Genomic DNA, 19,602 nt, shown 5'->3' with positions numbered 1-19,602 from the left:
AGGAGGAATTATTATTTGTATATTGAGTAGTAGAAAATAAATAGTATAAATAAGTACGGAAACGTTATTATCATCATCATTAAATCTAAAATGTGTATCAGTTTTTTTTTCAGTATGCGATTTTCGCATCGAAAAGCCTCGTTTTGTAGAAAATAGATCGTTCCAACTTGATAACTAAAATCTAATATAACAAGACTACATTTTTTTTTGTTGTTGTCCGTTCGAACTTGTAATTCGTGAGTAAATTATATCAATGAAAGCGAGAAATTTAGTTTTTTTTTTTGTTTGTTTGTTAATATATCAAGAAATAAAAGTGGTTCAAGAAATATTCCTATACATTTAAAACGTATATCCTCATCATATTTTTTTTTTTCATAATTTTAGTTATTTTTTTTTTGTTTGTTTGTCAAATATCTACAAAGTATGTAACATTATATCATTATATTTTTTTTTGTGAGATAGATTAATATATTTATATCATATCCGTGTGTTTTCTAACAAGTACAAGGCAAGATCGCATTTCTTCTCCATCTGCTGCTTCCATCCATCGTCTTCAATCCCATCTCATGGAATAAATTACACAACGAAATTTCAAATTAATAACGTAAATAATCGCAATGTCTGATAACAAAATAAAAAAAAAAAACGAATTTGAAACAACAAAAAAATTGATTAACTTTCATCTATGCAACATAATAATAAATCGTTTATAAAATAAATTAATAAAAATAAATATAGATTATAAATTAATCCTCGTCAGATCCGCGAAGACATACACACGTAATCCACACAAGTAAAAGATTATTACAATTAATTCTGTTTATTATATTTATATATATATTTAAGTTTTTCGTCTTTCGGAAAGAAAGCTAAACGTCAACAACTCTCTGTCTCTCTAAATAACATGTTTTAATTTTTTTTTTTCTTGTTTCGTTAATCATCATTTCTGTGTAAATTTAATAATTCTTGTAACTTCTATCCCGATTCCAATTCTAAATGCACTAATTTAATCATCATCAAATATATATATATTTAGTTGTATAATCATCTTTGATTTCAAGTATATACTCAAGAGAAAATAATGTAAATATATATATTCTTTGTATTGTATTCTTCATTCATCGTCATATCATCTCCAGTTTCATCTACAACAACTATTTATTGTATTGTCTTAAGATTGAGTACTTTTCCTCATTAAAGAAAGGCAGGAAATAGTTTATATATTAATATATTATATGTATAGTGTCCTTCTTGTATAATAATAATAATAATGATCGTAATATAATAATATAATATAAATAATCACTTGTGGAAGACCCAAGACAAGCGAGTTGTAAGAAACTATCAAAGGACTAAAGTAAAGTCAACAACGGACACGACGGACAGTCGAATCGAAAAAAGAAAAACGCTATATCATCAGTCAGTTTGAAATTTCTTCCTTCCTCCAACACACATCATTAACATCATTCTTTACTAAAGATTCTTTGTTATATTTTAACTTTTTTTTTTTTCTTATTTTTTATTTTTTTTTGGCAACGAGAGAAATCATAGTTATTATTATTATTATCGTCATTAGCTATAGAAATATGTGATTATTTTGACTGCCGAATGTGAAACAGTTTTCGCCAAGTTCACTTGATGCGAACGTCGCGTCAAAAGTATATGACTTCTTCATCGGTGGGCGCCACCTGATCCCCTGTACGCACCTTGAACTTATCCGGGAGTTTCGGATAAGTGTTGGTGCGCGATGCTTTCGATCCTGCTGAAGGTGGCTGCTGAAGGATAGGCGGACAGGATGATGTCGGAGGAGGAGACGCCTGCATCATCGCCGGACTCGAACCAGTCCTGCTGTGAATCGAGGTTGGAGTCTAGAAACGGAATTGTTGATCAATTGATTTTTGGAAAAAGATGAGAGCTCACCGTTTCACCGGAAGGTGGACTGAAACTCTCACTCCTCAACCGTTGGTAGCCGGTGCTTGTCCTCCTTACCTTCTCCTCTTCGCTCAGCTTCAATGGAAGCATTTGCTGAGGACCGGAAGGCGCCATTTGCTGGACGTTTCCGGTGCTCGAGCGCGACGACAGCTTCATCGGGATCATCTGCTTTACGGATGCCTGAGAGCAAATAGATTAAGATTTCTATAAGACTTTGTCAGGTTTTATTTAAATTACAGCTTCTCCTGAAGTTGGACTAAAGTTCTCGTTTCCTAGCCTCTGGTAACCGGTGCTGTTCCTCTTCGCCTGCGCCGTCATCTGCTGAGGTCCGACTGCTTGTCCCACGTTCTTCGAGCTCGAACGAGAGGCAAGCTTCAAAGGTATGAGCTGCTTGACGGAGACCTGAGGAGCTTTCGCTTGGTTGATGTTGCTGATCAGGTTCATCGAGATCTGATACTTCGTCTGACCTGATTATATTCGATACACGAATTAGTCTCATAAAACACTTTAAATAAAACACCTACTCTTATTCCATTTGGGATCTTTCTTGCGCTCGCACGTGGAATGCGCCGCACCGCTGCTAACCGCCGAAGAATTATCGGATTGAGGACTGCTTTCCTCGGAGCTGTCGTCCAGCTGTCCGGTGACGGGAAGCGCCACGTTCGGAGATATGAGCAATCCCTGATTCGTGAGGATTTCCATCTTACGGTACAGCTGCTCCCTTTGGTGATTCACGTCCGACTGTTCTGCACGCACCTGCTCCTGCCACTTCAACAGTTCGGCTTTTCTCTCCTCCTGGTCTTTCATCTCCTGTTCCTTGGTCGCCGCCCAGGCCGCCTTCTCCGCGTTCAACTTATCCTGCAGATTCCTGAGCTCCTCCAGCTGCTGATCGTGTCTGTAATGTTTATCACCGCCACCACCTTTCATCGTCGCCACCTGCGCTTGCAAGCAATCGTTGGTGGTCATCAGTTGCGATATCACAGAGAAGAAGGTGTAAACGTAATGCGACAATTGTCCTGCAACGTACTGTTGTTCCTTGTCCAAGACATGCTCCTGATTAACAACCAAATTTGGTTCGCATGGTGTCGTCAACGTATTTCCGTTCGTCATCGGTGGTGGTGGAGCAGTCAGAACGCAATTTCTATACGGAAGCTTCTCCTAAAATTTCAGTTTTTTCATGTAAACAAATTAAGAGAATGTAATTTAATAATTCCTCACAAATAATCTGGAATCTCCGGACTTCAAATTCTCGAGATCCGGCCCAAGCATTGTCGGCGTAATACCGGTGTAAAGCTTTCTTCCAAAGAGCTTCAGAGGACCTGGATTACTGTTATCGTAACCTCCGAACGTTTCCGCCCTCTTAGGAAGAATCGGAGACACGTAGGTGCTGCTCTGATGCTCTCCAGCCGAGCTAACGCTTCTCGCCAAATTCGTACCGTTTGCGAACAAAGAAGTAGCCACGAGTTGATTCCATTCCTACAAAAAGCACGTAAACTTAAAATCACCAAAAAAAAATTATATCTTTCGTCTCTTACATTCACTACAGTTAACACCTCCTTCCACATCTGATCAGTGTTCGCGCTCTCATTGACCAAATGACTGTAACCTGGAGGAGACGGAGGCTCCAAGCCGGCTGCCGCCAACATCTGCAACTGCAGTGACATTTTCTCCTCCAAAAGTAGCGCCAGTTCCACGTCCTTCTGTCTCAGAAGACCTGTAAAGAAAGAAGCAAAGAAAATTTCCATACAATCTCCGATTCGTTCAACTTAATTCAACAACATTCACCAGCAAAACAAGGAGAATAACGAAAATGCGCCGTTTACATAATATGCACCATGCATTAGGCAAACAAACAAAAAAATCAAGTACAAATGGATACAAAATTAACTGAAATATATATATAAATAATCATTTTTATAAATAGAAAGAAACTGATCTATATGACTCACACAACAAAGCCAGTTGCATAATAACTTTGAAAATCGTTTATGGTTTATGTACATCGAGTATAATTTATTTTCCTATAGCTTGATGACAATTGTGGAAAATAATGCTAAGACGAGGAAGCGGAGCGAAAACGAAAAGAAGCACACTGCCGCTAAAGTCTTTGTTTTTCCTGCGTTTATTCTTTGGATTTAACAAAAGAAAAAATAAATATTTTTTAATTATCCTGCAAAATTTTCGTTATTTTTACCTTCAATGTCCATATCAGAGTCTGGTAAAATACAAAATAATACAATCAGAATCAAGTTATTTCCATCCAGTTTACGTATATTTTACATGATTTTTACGACTTGACTAAACTACAACTACGCAATTTATGGTTAATTTCGTTGATTTCACTGCTTAAACTTACTTATAAGGTTTTGATTTTTGTATGAAATAATTTAAGCAATGTTCAAATTCGAGTACATACCAACTAAATGCTTGATCTGAGTTTGTTTGGCATTTAAAAGTGTTTGCTTCTCTTCTTGACTCATGGCGGCGTTGTCCTCTTCGTCCTCAGGACAATTTTGAACAGCAGATCTTAATAAAAAAAAAGAATAAAACAGTTAAAAGTATTGTAATTACAATTGAGTATTTGAAAATTACCTGATCGCTTGGATCCAGACCTGCTTGTCTTTGGGTTTATGCACCTTCAGCTCGAACATCTCCGGATCGGCTGGATTTGATGAAATCAGGTAAATTCCACGCGATTCTTGTCCCGCTTTCTCCCTGACCAACAGCTTTTGCAAGCTCACCACGCCGGCCTGTACATTTCAAATATTAATTAATACACGACTGTGTCAAGTGGAAGAGGATATATATATCTTACTTTATTGTCGGGTGTGAAGAAAGTGTATTTATTGGAGTTCTCCTGCAGGAAGAACAGGACGTCGGAGAGGACGATGACTAGAACTATTTGCATTTTGCCACGGCCCTGCATGAGCATGGCTACGCCTTCGAATCGTAACGATCGATTCCCTTGAAGGATGTCGGATTTTTTGAATTTATTCTCGCGATGTATGGTGTACGATTTGGCGTCAATCTTATTGTATATTTCAAGTTTTCTATCCTCCTTCTCTTTTTCGGCCACCTGGGCGTCAACCTCAACGAGAATTTCCTTGACCAAGGCTAAAGCTCTCTGAAGAGCCTCCTGCTCTTTGCGATTGTCTTTGCTGGTTTTGATCAGAGGTTCGATCAGTAAAGGATACTTGGTGAGCCTCTGCGTTACGAACAGTATGCATTCGGGGATTCCTTTCTTTTTTAACAGCGGATTCTGCTGGCAATGTCGGACGAATTGTCCGAAACGAGCGTCACTTTGCAAGTAACATTTGTAGCTCTCAACGGCATCGCGATGTCTGCTGCAGAATTCACCTACAAAAACAAAAAAACTCCAATTAGTGACTGCAATTAAGTTAAAGTTAAAAAAATAAATAATACCATAAGCTGACTTTAGTTTCGTCGCTCGAATATTGGAGAACTCGTCGAGCAGAATATCGGCGATTGTCGTCACAATAGGGGCTTCTCGCTGCCTAAGCCTCAGCCTGGACAACAGCCCCAAATGAAGTTCAATCAAATCGGCCAACCTGGGAAACATGTGCTCCAATCTCGCACCAAGATGAAAGTACTTCTGCAATCCATCCACGAAGATCTAAATCAAACAGTATTAAACAACAAAAAATTACGTATCCCAAATGATATTCCTCTACCTTCTGCATCACCAGCAGCGTGATGCAATGGTGTTTCTCTGTCAGGATAAATTCATAAATATGCTCCTGCCTCTTCACCTCCTTCTCTTTAAGTTTCCTTGCGATTTCCTTCCCGACGCAGGATGTCCACGAATCCGGTTCTCCTTCGTGTAGACCGAGACTCGTGTCCGGGCACAGATCGGACGCCGTGATCTGCGAGTCCGATAGAAACTCCAGCTGCACAAAGGGCACGTCTTCGGCGAAGCTGCAGCTGCGACAAACATGAACCGACCGATAAACAACAGGAAAAACTTTGCGAAACAATAGCGAGAATACCTAGCAGAGTCGTGGTGGCTGTGGTCCGTATCATCGCACAATATTTGGCTGGAATGAAAAATCGCACGTTATTCGAAACGCAAACTGAACGTTGAATAATTAGAAGGAATAGTAAATAATTAGAGACGAGTAGCTCTGCCAGATAGAAAGCGGCGTAACAAAGAGAGTGAAAAGATTAATGTAAAATAATGTTTCCTAAAATACAAATTGTTCAAATAAATATGTGTAAATCCGTAAAGAAGATCGTAGTGTTAGAATGTAGTGAGTAGCAAGAGGAAAAATAGCTGTAGAGTAGGTGAGATTATTTATATAATAAAAGAAAGAAAAAACAAAGAGAAAGAGATAAATAAGAGGAAAAGCTTTAAAAAAGGGCATGCGAGAGGAGAAAAAATGCTTTTAGTAAAGCTAATAATTAAGTAAATATAACGAAAATGCACACATATTGGGAAGTATACGAATATGTGAGATTAAGTAACATAAAGTAAACATGAAATGAAATATTAATTGTCTTTGGAAATGGATAAATCGACTATTAGAAAAATAAAATCTTGGGTTCAATTAGAAGTATGAAAAATGTTAATTTTAAAACAATTAAGTTGCATAGATCATTTGAAATGTATTTTATATAAATAGAAATTAATAAATTTCCAATTAGTTTCTAGAATTAACAAAATTAATGAAAATAAACAAAAATCATATCGAAGAGCCAAAATTGTCCCCAACGAAGAACAAAAAATAAAAAACAAAAAAAGAATAGTGTTTAAAATTTAGAAGAGAATATATATATATACGAAGAATAAAAATGTAGAGATAATCCAGAGGATGAGAACTTTCGATATGAATACTACGAAATTAAACGATTGTAAAATCAAACAGAAATAATAATAATGTCGAAGAGTGAAGATAAGAGAAGAGGTCGGTGTTGTAGAAATACATCAAACAGATCATATAATTCGATTACTCTTTTCTTTAATTATCATTATTATAATAATAAAAAAGTTTTTTTTGTTTTTGTTTTCAGTAGAATTTGTTTTGAAACAAATTTTGTCTTGCTGAGATTGTTTAAATAAAGGAGTTGATCGATAGCTTTTTTTTTGTGGGTGGGGACTTACTTCACTCCCAGTTTGGTGGCAACCCTGCGCCAGGGTGAGTAGCACAGCTGGCTCCTCCTATTAATTTTTTGGTTGGGTTGGATGTCGAAGGGGTGGGTTTGTCAAACAAAAGTTAACCACCAATTATTATCCAATTAAAAATCAAATACAGAACGAAAAACAAAAAAAAAAACGAAATATGGGAGTGTTTCGATTCACTCCTCCTTCTCGAGGGCCAAATTTTAACCCAACTCAATACATTTTTTTTTAATTTTTTTTACAAGAGATATTAATATATTGGGGACATTGCGAGAGTTGGACATTCACGGTATACAGCGATCGTAACACCAAGAAGAAGATAGAGGGTCAAAGAGAAAACACAACTAAAACATTAATAATAATAATACGAGAAATAAAGAAATTAATATCTAGTGAACAAAGGCATTCCACAAGCAAACAAGCTAAAAGGGATTCCATTCTATTTATAATTAACACAAATATCATAACAAAATATCAAGTGTTACATGTAGTCAGTAGATATAGAGGAAAGTCTCTTCTAGCACAAAAACAACGTCAAATTAGAAGAAAAAAAAATGTACATATAAATCGAAGAATTTGTAAATAACTCCAATCAGGGTTATTGCTTCATGTTTTTCAGTGCGAACTTAAAACTTCACTTCATTCTTGATTGATATAAGAGTTATTTAAACTTATTGAAATGTTTGAATTATTTTTCATGTATACTATTATAACTCTTTATAAATGTATTCAAGAATCATGTGGAGGGCGAGGTAGTTTCAGTGGTCAACTTTTACTTCATACCAAAAAAAGAAAAGAAAAGAAAGAAAAAAACTGTTCGTATCTGCTGGATGGGTTCGGAAGATGGATCAAATTTACCAACGATAGATAGAGACTTTCGCCGTTCGTACAGAAACCGCATGCACTGAAGAAACACAAAACTACGACACATTGAATAATCAAACGGAAATTTTTTTTTTGGTATTCGCGTATTCGTTTCTGTTGCCTCCGTTCGTTCCTTTCGCTCCCGATGCTTGCCAATGGTTTCGTATTTTCAAAAAAAGAAAATAAATAAATGGTATGGTACACGATTTAGTGGAACCAAAAATAAAATAAAAACAACAACACCGAAATCATTAAATACCTGCTTTGGCTGCTCGTGCTGAACGAGCCGGATCCGCGTTTCGTCAACGAACTTTTCGAATTCGATAATTGCGACACTGCGAAAGCCCCAATTTTACCGGAATTCTAAAAGTTAAGAAGAAAAAAAAAACTGTAAGAAATGCAGATCTTGGACAGATCATTGATTTTACCTTAGATCCTTTCGGTTTCGTGCATTCCAAAATGTTATCTTTACAGGAATTCTGGTGCACCGTCGTCAAACAGTCTGCGAAACGAATTTGGAAAGCAATTAGCAGAATAATAAATAAATAAAGGTCGTGCAAATAATGGGATATAATTGTTATAAACGATGTTCAAATAAAGTTACTCACTCTCGCAGTACAAGGCTGGTTTATTGCTTAATAGTTTACCGCAGAAGTCGCAATTGTGGGTGGAACCGTAACTAGCCGAGACCCATTGATGGGTGATTTTCTTGCTTTTATCCTGGAACAGCGGAGAGATCACGTGTTAATGGGCGCATCCGGTTGGGAAACGTCTACGTACCTTTTTCTTCCTGAAGAACAGACTTCCGCGCTTCCTCCTCTTCTCCAGCTGCGGATCGTAGGCGACGCTGAAAAACAAGGAAACTTTAGCGCTTTTCGCATTCTCCTCTAAGAGAAGTAGAGCATCTCTAATACAGAAGTAAGTAGCAGAAGTAGTAGTCTGGAAGAGTGTGTATTTTTACGTAATCATTAGTTCATGTATGTATATGATAATATAATGGAAAGCTGAAAGTAAGAGCATGCTGACGTTGTTCTTCAACCAGTAGTAGTAGTAGTAATAGTTCCTAATTAAGGCTTGTTCTTTCTCACTTTTTTTTTTCTCTTCTATTCTCATTACACTCTGTTCTTTATAAGGCTGGTTACTTACTGGTGCAGATGGGAGATGTGATGAGGGTCGTAATGGGCACGTGTGGAACGACAAACTTCCTCCTCGGTCTCGCTCTCCGTTCCGCTCGGTCTGCCCCTACACACCAAGCTAAAGCACATGCACTACACCGCAATACAACAAGACTCAAAAAAATAACAACAACAACAACAACAAAACAATACAAAAGAAGGAGAGACAAAAAGCATTCAATTGGACGCATTTTTGGCATTACGCAAGTGCTTTGAAAAATGTCCGAAACGGAATGCTTTTTCACGTCCGAAATTTCATTGTCTCGGACATCAAAATTATCGACGAATTTACAGCTAATTTGAATACGAGACAAGTGCTCAAGTAATTTGAACGGATTCACGGTATGGAACGTTTTAACAGAGAAACTATTGACCGTCATGGAAAGTAATTCGTGAGAATCACATTCTCTCCCATAAAGATTCAATTAATTTTCACTTTTAATTTAAAAAAAATTAATCAAATTTCTTTACAATTTTATCACAATAAGCATGCACAATAACAACAACAAAAGACACATAGCCCATTTTTTTTTTAAACTGAAGTAATAAACATTGAACAAATCACATAAAATTGTAATTTTTAAATGAAATTCTGTATTATAAGCAGAAACATAATTGAACTGGTGCTATGGTAAAAAAATGCGTATGTATGCATATATAAATAGAAATTTTATATATGAAAAAATGCAAAATGTATGTTTAAAATACTTACATCGGCAGAGTCGGTTGGGCTCCGACTAGGGCTGGCTCAGGAACTAAATCTCGAACGGCGATGATGGAAGGTGTCGATACGGATTTCTGCAGAGGAAGCCTCGCCGGTAATCTCAGCTGTTCCGCCTCGCGTTTTGCTTTGATTTTATTGAAATCATTCTGTATAAAACAGTAACGTTTTAGTATTCACGTTAACACTTAAAGCTTTGAACAAGTAGAATGTAAATCTAAGATGTTCATTGTTTTCATATCCAGATTCACACATATTTAGAGAATTTATTGTCTTTTATATGAAAATTACTTTTAACTAATTTATTTCATAAAAAAATGATTGGTTTCAAGTAGAACGAAAAAAGTAGTTAACAAAATTATATAACATTTCATTTCATATAATAATTATTAACAAAAAAATTCACACAAAATCAAATTGTTGATTTTTTTTTGCAAATTTGAATAAATTCTACAATATTTAAATCGTCTGTAATAGAAGATAGTTTATAAACAAACAAAAACACTAGTTGTAGTCTCGACAAAAAAAAAATTACAAAGATATTTCGTTACTAATTTCTACCATATTTGAATCTTTTCGTAAATTTAAAGAAAATAAACTTGCGAGATACATAGATTGTTATATCAGCACTACCTGATTCGGATGTAGAAGACGAAGAGAAAAATTTACATGAAATTGACGAGCAGCAGCAAAAATAAATAAAGATGATAAACGACAAAAACTATACACAGTTCACTGTGAATGACATCAGATATGATAATCTTGGTAATTGGCCAATACAGGTTAGGTGGCCATGAACAACGTTGTAAACTTGAAAACTGTGGAGGGCGTTCGCAAAAAAAAATGCATATTTTTGCATATCTAAATTTAAGAACTGTTTTAAAAAAAAACAATTTTCAATATAATTAATAAAAATATGTTAAGAATTTTTAAGAATTATTTTTATGTTAGGCCTGATGGTTGGCATTTACCACGACTTCCTTGTTTCTATACCTATTGGAGGAAACTAGCTTAAACTGGATGGTAGAGTATCATACAATGTTTTATGAGAAAAAAATATTTTGAATATTAAAAATTTAAGTGTGAAAGGGTTAAAGTAAATCATCTAAATCAGTGATTCCCAAAGTGGTCTATGACAACCTGCAAGGGGTCTACGTCAGATTATACTATAAAGACATACATTATTTATAAAAATACCTATGAAGTAAAAAAAATTTTTATATATGTTTATAAAATTGTGTAACCTGTACATAATGATATACAGTCAACCCTTTTATAACGCGGTGAGTGCGTACCGCGTTATATGGAAACCGCGCTATACGAAACTCGGAATTAGTACAAATTACATCATTCGTAACGCGTTATATGGAGACCAATAAATACAAAAGACAAGATAAATTATAAATTATTTAAGAATTGATTAAAAAAAATGAAACAAGAACTAAACTAAAAGACTGTTTTTCAACAAAAACAATGAAGACTTTTGTAAAATTATGTAATCTTTCAACACTCATCCTCGCTGTCAGATATGAGTCGCCTAACTCGTCTTCTTTTAATGGACAAAATGTCTTCATCACTTAGTTCAACTTCACATTGGTTTTCGATTGTAGCTTTTCTTTCTAACTCCACTAAAACCTCTCTATAGGAGGAAGCTAAGCAATTTCTTAACTCTCTTTTAAACTTTGCGCTGCGCACCGTTGAATGATCAATTTGAATGAAATGAAGTTCTAATTCTTTAGCCAAATTTAGCCCTTTTTTCACATCTTGTAAATCGAGATTTTGCACCCATTCGTTTTCCTTATTTTCGTTTAACCAATCCATTTGAGATGGATGCATCAATTGATTCCATCAGTTCTTCCTCATCTAAAGTTTCTTCCACGAGTACTAGTTCTTTTACATCCTGATGGTTTACTGCAAATTCTTCATCGCTTAAACGAGAAGCAACGTTTACTATTTCTGTAACTGGGAGTGAAATTGTAGAATCATCTTGTATTGCTTGAACCATTTGAGGTAAAAGAGGTTTCCAACAAGAATTAAGCGTTGACGGGATGCTGTTGAACGAAAACCGCACTGTAAGAGTACCGCGTTATAGGAGGGTTGACTGTACCAGTATCATCTTGTTACAAGCATACGCGCAGTCTCAGAGCAAAAATCTTAATAATTATAACAAAACCGAAAGAAACATGGCAAAGGGTCTACGACACAAAAAAACTTTGGGAACCTCTGATCTAAATGATGAACGCGAAAGGATTTTTTTTTGTAATTACCTGAAGATCGGCTTCGTTCAAGGAATGAGTACTTGCACCACCACCTGTCCTAGTGCCTCTCCGACTAACAGAAACCGCCGAAGGATCCGAAGCTCCCAGAAGTCTCTTCGCCACGCCATCCACGTTATCTATAATGGAAGATTCATCTGGATCCGATTCCATACTGCTCAAAGACATGCTGCAACAACAACAACAACAATTTCAATAAGATCCACGTTAAAAAATAAAATACAAATTTACAAACCTTCTTTGCCTCCCGTGTTTCGTCTTCTCCTTGGTTCCACTCAAATCCTCCAGCGCCGTCCATGATCTCCTCCTCTGCGCTTCCGGTTGACATAACCAATCTTGCGTACCTAATCAACAAAAAAATAGAAACGAAAATTCGCAAATCACAATCCAGATTTTCAAGAACATCATCATTCACTGCAATTTCCCTCTGCAGCTTCACCTTTTCAGACTGGTTACAATAATATTTGTGTTTCGTTCGGATGCTTCCAAGAACACTCGAATTAAAACGCGCTCACACGTAAAAAAAAAAGAAGTTTTATCTCCGTTTTATTTCAAAGTTATTCGGTGAAAGAGCGAAAGACGAGCCGCGCGTAAAACATTAAACAATTCAGCTTTTCCATTGCAAATAATATAATTGAATTTTCGGGTTTATTTTCAGAATCGTAAAGCGAAATAATAAATGAGGGTAACGTCTAAAGGTGATGATGATGATGATGAGATTTCTCGTTTCTTTTGGAGCTTCAACTTCAATTATAGTAGTTGTAGTTTTGTACTTACCGCTTCCCTTTCTGCTGTGCGGCTGATGCAGAGGTGACGAACCTAAAGAACCCCCGAGCGTTTCCAGTTCTGGCACGGATTCGTTCAACGTCGGACAACTTGCGCTCAGTCGCGTGTGAATTAGCAGCGGCTCTAGAATAATATTCGGATTTTTTATTCCTAGAATAGGGACAACACACAATTGCCGTTACGTCACTTGGAGCAAAAGGCATTAGACGAACTACTCAACACAAAAAAAAAAACAGAAACAGAATGATCTCTTAATACAACTACATTTTTATCATTTCATCTTCTAACTTTGTCCAGCACAACCTTTAACTTGGCTCCAATTAAAAAAGGTAATATTTTAGTCTTTTGGTCTTTTGGACATAAAAAGTTTTGGTCTGAGTTAGATGAATGAAAACCATTAATTAATACAATTAACATAATTAACTTTTCTTACGCGAAACAACAAATCAATATGTTTACCAAATATTAGAATAATTACATGATTTGTAAAACTTACATTTACTACATCAACAACAACAATTATAATGTTAAAATATAATTTTCCATTATATTATTTACTAATTTTGGCCTTTTCGCCTTATTTACATTGAATTTTTAGTTTAATAGAATCAGCATATAAATTGAAAATTAATATCTTTAATTTTAAAATTATATAATTTGCACATTCCAAAATATGTAACAAAATATTTTCGTAATGGAAAGATGAAGCTAATTTTCATTTCAATATTTCAGTAACAATTAGCAATAAAAGAAAATTGATTTTTAATTTTAGGAAAGACTGCAATAAATTATCATTAAGAAATAATCATTAATGTAAATACATATTTTAATTTTCTTATAGAAAAAAGAAATCAACTATAATTAAAATTGATATAATTTGAACCTTATTTGTATTTACAGTTCTTTCTTCTTTAAATGTCGATATATAAACTTAGATTTAGACGACCTGAAAAACCTATCTATGTAGTTACAATCTGTTAAAGTTATCTCTTAGAACAAAGTTTTGGTATAAAGAATTCCGCAATTTTAATCCTCAATCAACATTAACTACATGAAGTAAATACAAAACCGTTCAATGAAAAGAGCTCTTTTTGTTATAAAACAATACTCCCATGTTAACACATGAATTCTTCCAGAAAACACAACTTCCCTGATTCGATCATTAGATCAGGGAGTAATAGCTCTATTAAATAATTTTATTACAAAAAAAAAACTAGATGATAAAGAGAAAATGACAATTATGTTTTTCCTAAAGTACAAAAGTGAAAACGTTGATAGTTCTTGGAAAGAAAGTCACAAAAATATGCTAGAATGAAATAACATCGATCAAGAGGATATTAGAAATGTATTGAATCCAGATGAGATGGTTTTTCATTGGAAGAATGAAAAATGAAGACGAAATTAAAGATTCTTAACTCTGACGTTGAATATGTTTTTTTTTTTATTGAAAATTATCCTGATTTATGAAGAAGTGTTATTATTAAGAGATCAGTGTTAAATTTAAAAACTTTATAAAATGAAAGAGAGAGAAAAAGCCCAAACAAACAACTTTTTGACTAATATTCCAAAATGTGATTTAAGTTTAATATTTATATGATTGTATTATAAACGTTGTTATTATTATATTATTGAAAATGCATTCAAGTTTCTGTTAACTGTTGAGCGCGTTGATTTGGAATAATGTTTGAATGCTAAACTTATTAATAATGCTATTTGTACTATTGATTTTATAATACAATGCAATTAATTTCATTGTCATTGTTGAGTTGCAAAATGTAATTTAGATATCTATTAAATTACTACTCTGTCCCAAATTATCATTTACACATTTATAAAGTCTTTTAATTGTGTTTATGAACGTTGTAATTCAAGGATTATAAAAATGTGTAAAGAAACGGTGAAAATCGAGTTAAAGCAATGTTTTTTATAAAAACTTAACGAATCCATTAATGCAGAATTAAACAAAAAAAATAATCTATATTTGTTTACAAGATTACTATTTGATTATTATATTATTATTTAGTCCTTTGGTTATCAAATCAAAATTTCTAAAATAAAGTATGTAATTTTCTTATAAAAAGAAAATGATTTGATTAGGTAATGTTTCGTTGCAATTCAAACATCGTGCTAATAAATATAGAAATAAATAACGATTATGACAAAAATCATGTAAGTTTACATTAGTTTATCGCAGGTGTAGGTAGAAGAGCAACCGACGTGAATCAACGGCAAAAACTAACTAACAACTAATTACGAAGATAAAGCGACCGATTAAACGCGTTTCGTAATAAAAATTAAACGGCAATTTAACATTTCCGATCGTCCAACTGAAACAAGAGGAACGAAACAAAAAGAACGGCCCGTTTCCGCCGGAATAAACACACGGAATGATCCGTAATTAAAAAAAATAATAAAGTAGTTGCATCGGTTTCGTTTTTCCTTCCTCATTTGATGATGATGGTGGTGTGTTTTAATGTTAGGTATCCACTTACGTCTTCCGGTGACATCGATCATACGCTCGACTGTTTCGTGGAGCTCCCTGAGCTGGTGGAGGGTGTCCTCAAGAACCGGATAAGTCTTGTTCGCCGGCGAATGTGGGGTCACGCTGATGGTGGGCAGCGGTCCTGGCCGTGGCAGCATCTCGGCCAGATGGTAGTCTATGATGACGTCTTCGTCGCTGTCTGGATCACCGCCACTCTGCCCACACTCATCTGCAATGATAAAAACACATTCGGATTATTAATAGAACTGTTACGGCCTTTCGCCAATTAATGGGATGGATTCGGGGAGATCGCGAAGACGAGTTAACGGAACAATTCGCTCACTCACTCGCTCACTTCTCTTGTCAATGATCTCTGCACAGATAATTATGTTAACTTCTGTTCGATTATGCAGGCATGCAATTAACTATCGTTTCATCGCCGTAACGCATACACAATGATAACGATTTGTTAAATCGAAGATCTGGAACGTACTCCAATCATAATGCAATTCAGTATTAAACGAATACACTTTAATTCTAATTGATCTATTAAAATAATTTTAAAAATCTACCCAGATTTGAATAATACAATTAATACAATACAATTCATTTCTTTCATAGGTTTACGACTGTTCAGCTTTAATCATAATTGGATACATTATAATCATAAAACGTCCTATTCAATACTAATTGAACTATTAATGCAGTACCTTTATAATTCATCCAAGATTTGAATAAGAATAAAAAATTTTGCAATTCAACTTCAATATACTAAAGCTATTTGTATCATTTATTACAACTCAATTGATTTCATTTAAAAAAAAATACGATTTAACTTACATAAACACATCAATTTTATTAAATAACAACTTACTATTATAATAAACACTTGACAAACAAAAGTTATGTAATGCATATTGTGCATCTTAGATATCATACAAGAAAATAGTACACAAAAATGATTTTTTATGTAATTTTAAATTAGAGGTATTTCTGAATAAATAAAATCATTTTGTGTAAGACTATTCAATAAAACATTGGCAAATATATTTCAATAAACTATTTTAACTTCTTTCTACAAAAGATCTAAGTTTAAATTCGTTGAAATGATGTGAATAAGCAAGAGCAGAGAAAAGGCAAACTCACTTCTCTTGTCAATGATCTCTGCACAGATTGATTCGATAATTATGTTAACTTCTGTTCGATTATGCAGGCATGCAATTAACGATACAAACGATCTTTTCATTGCCGAAACACATACACAATGATAACGATTTGTTAAATTGAAGATCTGGAACGTACTCCAATCATAATGCAATTCAGTATTAAACGAATACACACTTCAATTCTAATTGATATATTAAAATAATTTTAAAAATCTACCCAGATTTGAATAATACAATTAATACAATACAATTCAGTTCTTTCATAGGTTCACGACTGTTCAGCTTTAATCATAATTGGATACATTATAATCACAAAACGTCCTATTCAATACTAAATGAACTATTAATGCAGTACCTTTATAATTCATCCAAGATTTGAATAAGAATAAAAATTTTTGCAATTCAACTTCAATATACTAAAGCTCAATACTCAATTGATTTCAAATAAAAAAAAATACGATTTAACTTACATAAACACATCTATTTTATTAAATAACAACTTACTATTATAATAAACACTTGACAAACAAAAGTTATGTAAAGCATATAATTGTATCATTCAAGAAAATAGTACAGAAAATGATTTTTTATGTAATTTTAAATACGAGGTATTTCTGAATAAATAAAATTATTTTGTATCATTTTGTCTTTCTATAAAGCATGATATCTATGTATGTAAAAGATCTAAGTTTAAATTCGTTGAAATGATGTGAATGAGCAAGAGCAGAGGAAAGGCAAACCAGACGCATCCAGACATTCGACACCGCAAATGCCCACCCAAATAAAGATGGGAAACGGCTTAAGGATGAAATCCTTCGGCGGTTAGTCGTGATATTCCCCAGACTAACAGATAACTAGTTCGGTTAAAACTTCCCTCTTGTCCCCAACACCAGTTATTAAACTAGCTTTGGGTTTCCGTTATGATAGACAGACATTGAAAAACTGTTCAATTGCAAAACGCGAATGAAAATCAGAAATCAGGGAATTGATTGATAGAATGCAAAAGGGGATGCGAATTACCTGCGACGAGACACGTTAATCCCATGAAGGTTACGAAGACCCTCCGAACTTTGCGCGCATAGCAACGACTGGTCTTTTTAAACCGACCCGCCGTTAGGATTAGGGTCATGGCGTCGCGACGCCGACGACGACATTTTGGCCGTTAACTAATATCCAAGAAACTAATCCGATTCGAAAACCATGCACTACATACACGCTGTTTAGGATCGTTTTGGTAGGAAGATTCGTGGCAATCACCGATGTTTCACCGATCGTTCGAGATTTACGACTACCGGACAGATCCACCTCCTTTTGCCCAAGAAGCCTGGATGGAGCATTGTTCTTTTGTGTGCAAATAACGTTTCAAGTAGGAAAATATCGCGCGTTCGTAGAGGTGGTGGCGATGAAGCGCAACAACACCTTGCGCAAGAGCAGAACAACAACAATAATAACGCAGGAAGAGCGAGCACATCTAACAACAACAACAACAATACAAAAAAAGTGGTCACCACTTCCTTAATTCCTTTTCATTCCTGTCCTTTTTTTTTGTTTCATGTTGTTCTTGTGTGTGCTTTGCGTTGCGTATACTTAATTTCGTTACGAAATGTCTTAATTCTAGCGGTATTTTCGTATGTAAACGGTTTTCGTCGTCGTTATCTTAATTACATGCAGGTATTTCCAATGTCACTGGAAACGCACACACATGAAACTTCATATATCAATGATTTGTCGTTCCACCATTTATTTTCACCAACAATGAATCATATCAATGATTGATGGCACCACAATCAACAATTATTAATATTTCTTATTGATTTTTAATTAGGATAACGGGTGAAGTGAAGGATTGTCGATAGGATGGTTGCTGAAATGGGGTCATCGTCTGTCGAGATATTCGAGGAAAGTAGGTTTGGAGCGAAGAAAAAGAATCTCCGAACGTATCTCAGTATCTCCAAATAATGCCAATTTCGTATATTATGTGGAGAGAAAGAGGGTAGTTGGGAGCAAAATGAAAATACGAAGGTCATCTTGATAATCTTACATCATTAGTTAAAGCGTTAAATTAAGTGCTCGAACGTCAGATTATTTCCATTATGAACCAAACCCTTGCGCCGTAATCAGCACTTTTCATTATTTTCTTAATTGCATCCGCTTTCAGCGTCTTCTAAAAGTAATACAAGTTACATAATATAGAGATAAAATCAAAATTTCCTGAATATTATAGTTAAAAAAAACATAATTTTGGAGGAAATATGAAACTTAGAAATAAAAGTATATTGATTCAATTAAAAATATTGAGAAAATCTGTATTAAAAATGTAAAAGTATCAAGTATTAATTAATATAACACTATATAAAATTATATTAGTTAAAATTATTTGCAAAAAAATATAGTTATATTTAATTTCTTGTTTAATTTAAGTAATTTAAGTGTAATTAATAGAAAAAGAAATCAGTAATTCGGTTATGTTCATTGTCTTTTCTTAAAAACTTTAGGTTTTTGAAGTAGATAAAATTGTATAAGTTGATGGAAAATTGATTTTTCTTGAAGTGAGCTTAAAGAAGAAACTGATACCGATTGCAAAAACAACAGCTTCGGATATTGTTATCGGATCCGTTGTTTTATTTAATTTGGATTGTGAATTTGATCTATTTCGCAACTCGACTAAAAATAGAGGTTCTCTCTCGCTGCTGTTAATAAATGTTGCAGTAGTCTGCGAGGAGGAGCAGATGAGATGAGGCATCAACAGGCTGAAGGGTGGTCGGCGGATGCACGCGCGTCTCCAAATTGAAGGGGCGGTTGTGAGAAAAGTAGAGACAGAGTGTATTTGGAAATCGAGGAGGAGGATGAGGCTCAACCCTGGCTGCGGATGGCGGGCGTCGCGGCGCTGGGTCGACTAGGTCGGCACCCGGAGACACGGAATTGGGTCAAGAACGGGACACGTTGGAAGCGGCGCGTGCGGGACCTTCCCTACTCAAGGTTACCGATCATCTATCCAACCTTCCTTCTGCGCCCCACCCCCCGTAAAACAAAATCCACTCCCAATTTTGCGGGCAAATTACG

At 34.8% G+C, this 19,602-nt stretch overlaps 1 protein-coding gene across 6 annotated transcripts; it reads right to left on the bottom strand.

Annotated features, from left to right (window-relative positions):
* Positions 1-687: 687 nt before the first annotated feature.
* On the bottom strand, positions 688-17,815 carry LOC108560446 (rho guanine nucleotide exchange factor 18-like). 6 transcript variants are annotated; one of them, XM_017917995.1, is made up of 25 exons: positions 17,560-17,815; positions 15,384-15,602; positions 12,883-13,041; positions 12,341-12,449; positions 12,097-12,274; positions 9,821-9,978; positions 9,080-9,187; positions 8,714-8,780; positions 8,542-8,653; positions 8,362-8,435; positions 8,193-8,296; positions 7,052-7,108; positions 5,940-5,987; positions 5,625-5,874; positions 5,356-5,566; positions 4,748-5,289; positions 4,525-4,682; positions 4,349-4,458; positions 4,127-4,147; positions 3,468-3,646; positions 3,151-3,408; positions 2,457-3,090; positions 2,170-2,399; positions 1,921-2,112; positions 688-1,868 (listed from the first exon to the last, which is right to left on the bottom strand). In XM_017917995.1, the coding sequence occupies exons 1-25, from the start codon at positions 17,666-17,668 to the stop codon at positions 1,653-1,655; spliced, it is 4,503 nt and encodes a 1,500-aa protein (XP_017773484.1). In that variant the 5' UTR covers positions 17,669-17,815; the 3' UTR covers positions 688-1,652. The 6 variants fall into 6 exon arrangements, with proteins under 6 accessions (XP_017773484.1, XP_017773485.1, XP_017773487.1 ...); XM_017917996.1 differs by having other exon boundaries at positions 689-1,868; positions 9,080-9,175; XM_017917998.1 differs by having other exon boundaries at positions 689-1,868; positions 12,883-13,014.
* Positions 17,816-19,602: the final 1,787 nt, after the last annotated feature.

Source organism: Nicrophorus vespilloides, unplaced genomic scaffold (assembly GCF_001412225.1).
Source record: "Nicrophorus vespilloides isolate i.1.1-1 unplaced genomic scaffold, Nicve_v1.0, whole genome shotgun sequence".
NCBI classification, from domain to species: domain Eukaryota; kingdom Metazoa; phylum Arthropoda; class Insecta; order Coleoptera; family Silphidae; genus Nicrophorus; species Nicrophorus vespilloides.
The sequence above is the reverse complement of the archived record's forward strand: the minus strand, read 5'-3'. Positions and strand labels throughout refer to the sequence as shown.

Coding starts and splice junctions, on each gene's coding strand:
- LOC108560446 (XM_017917995.1), bottom strand. CDS start 17,668: ATGACCCTAATCCTAACGGCGGGTCGGTTTAAAAAGACCAGTCGTTGC. Junction 9,188..9,820: donor GCCCAACCGACTCTGCCGAT/GTAAGTATTTTA, acceptor CATGTGCTTTAG/CTTGGTGTGTAGGGGCAGAC. Junction 5,875..5,939: donor AGCCACCACGACTCTGCTAG/GTATTCTCGCTA, acceptor TGTTTGTCGCAG/CTGCAGCTTCGCCGAAGACG.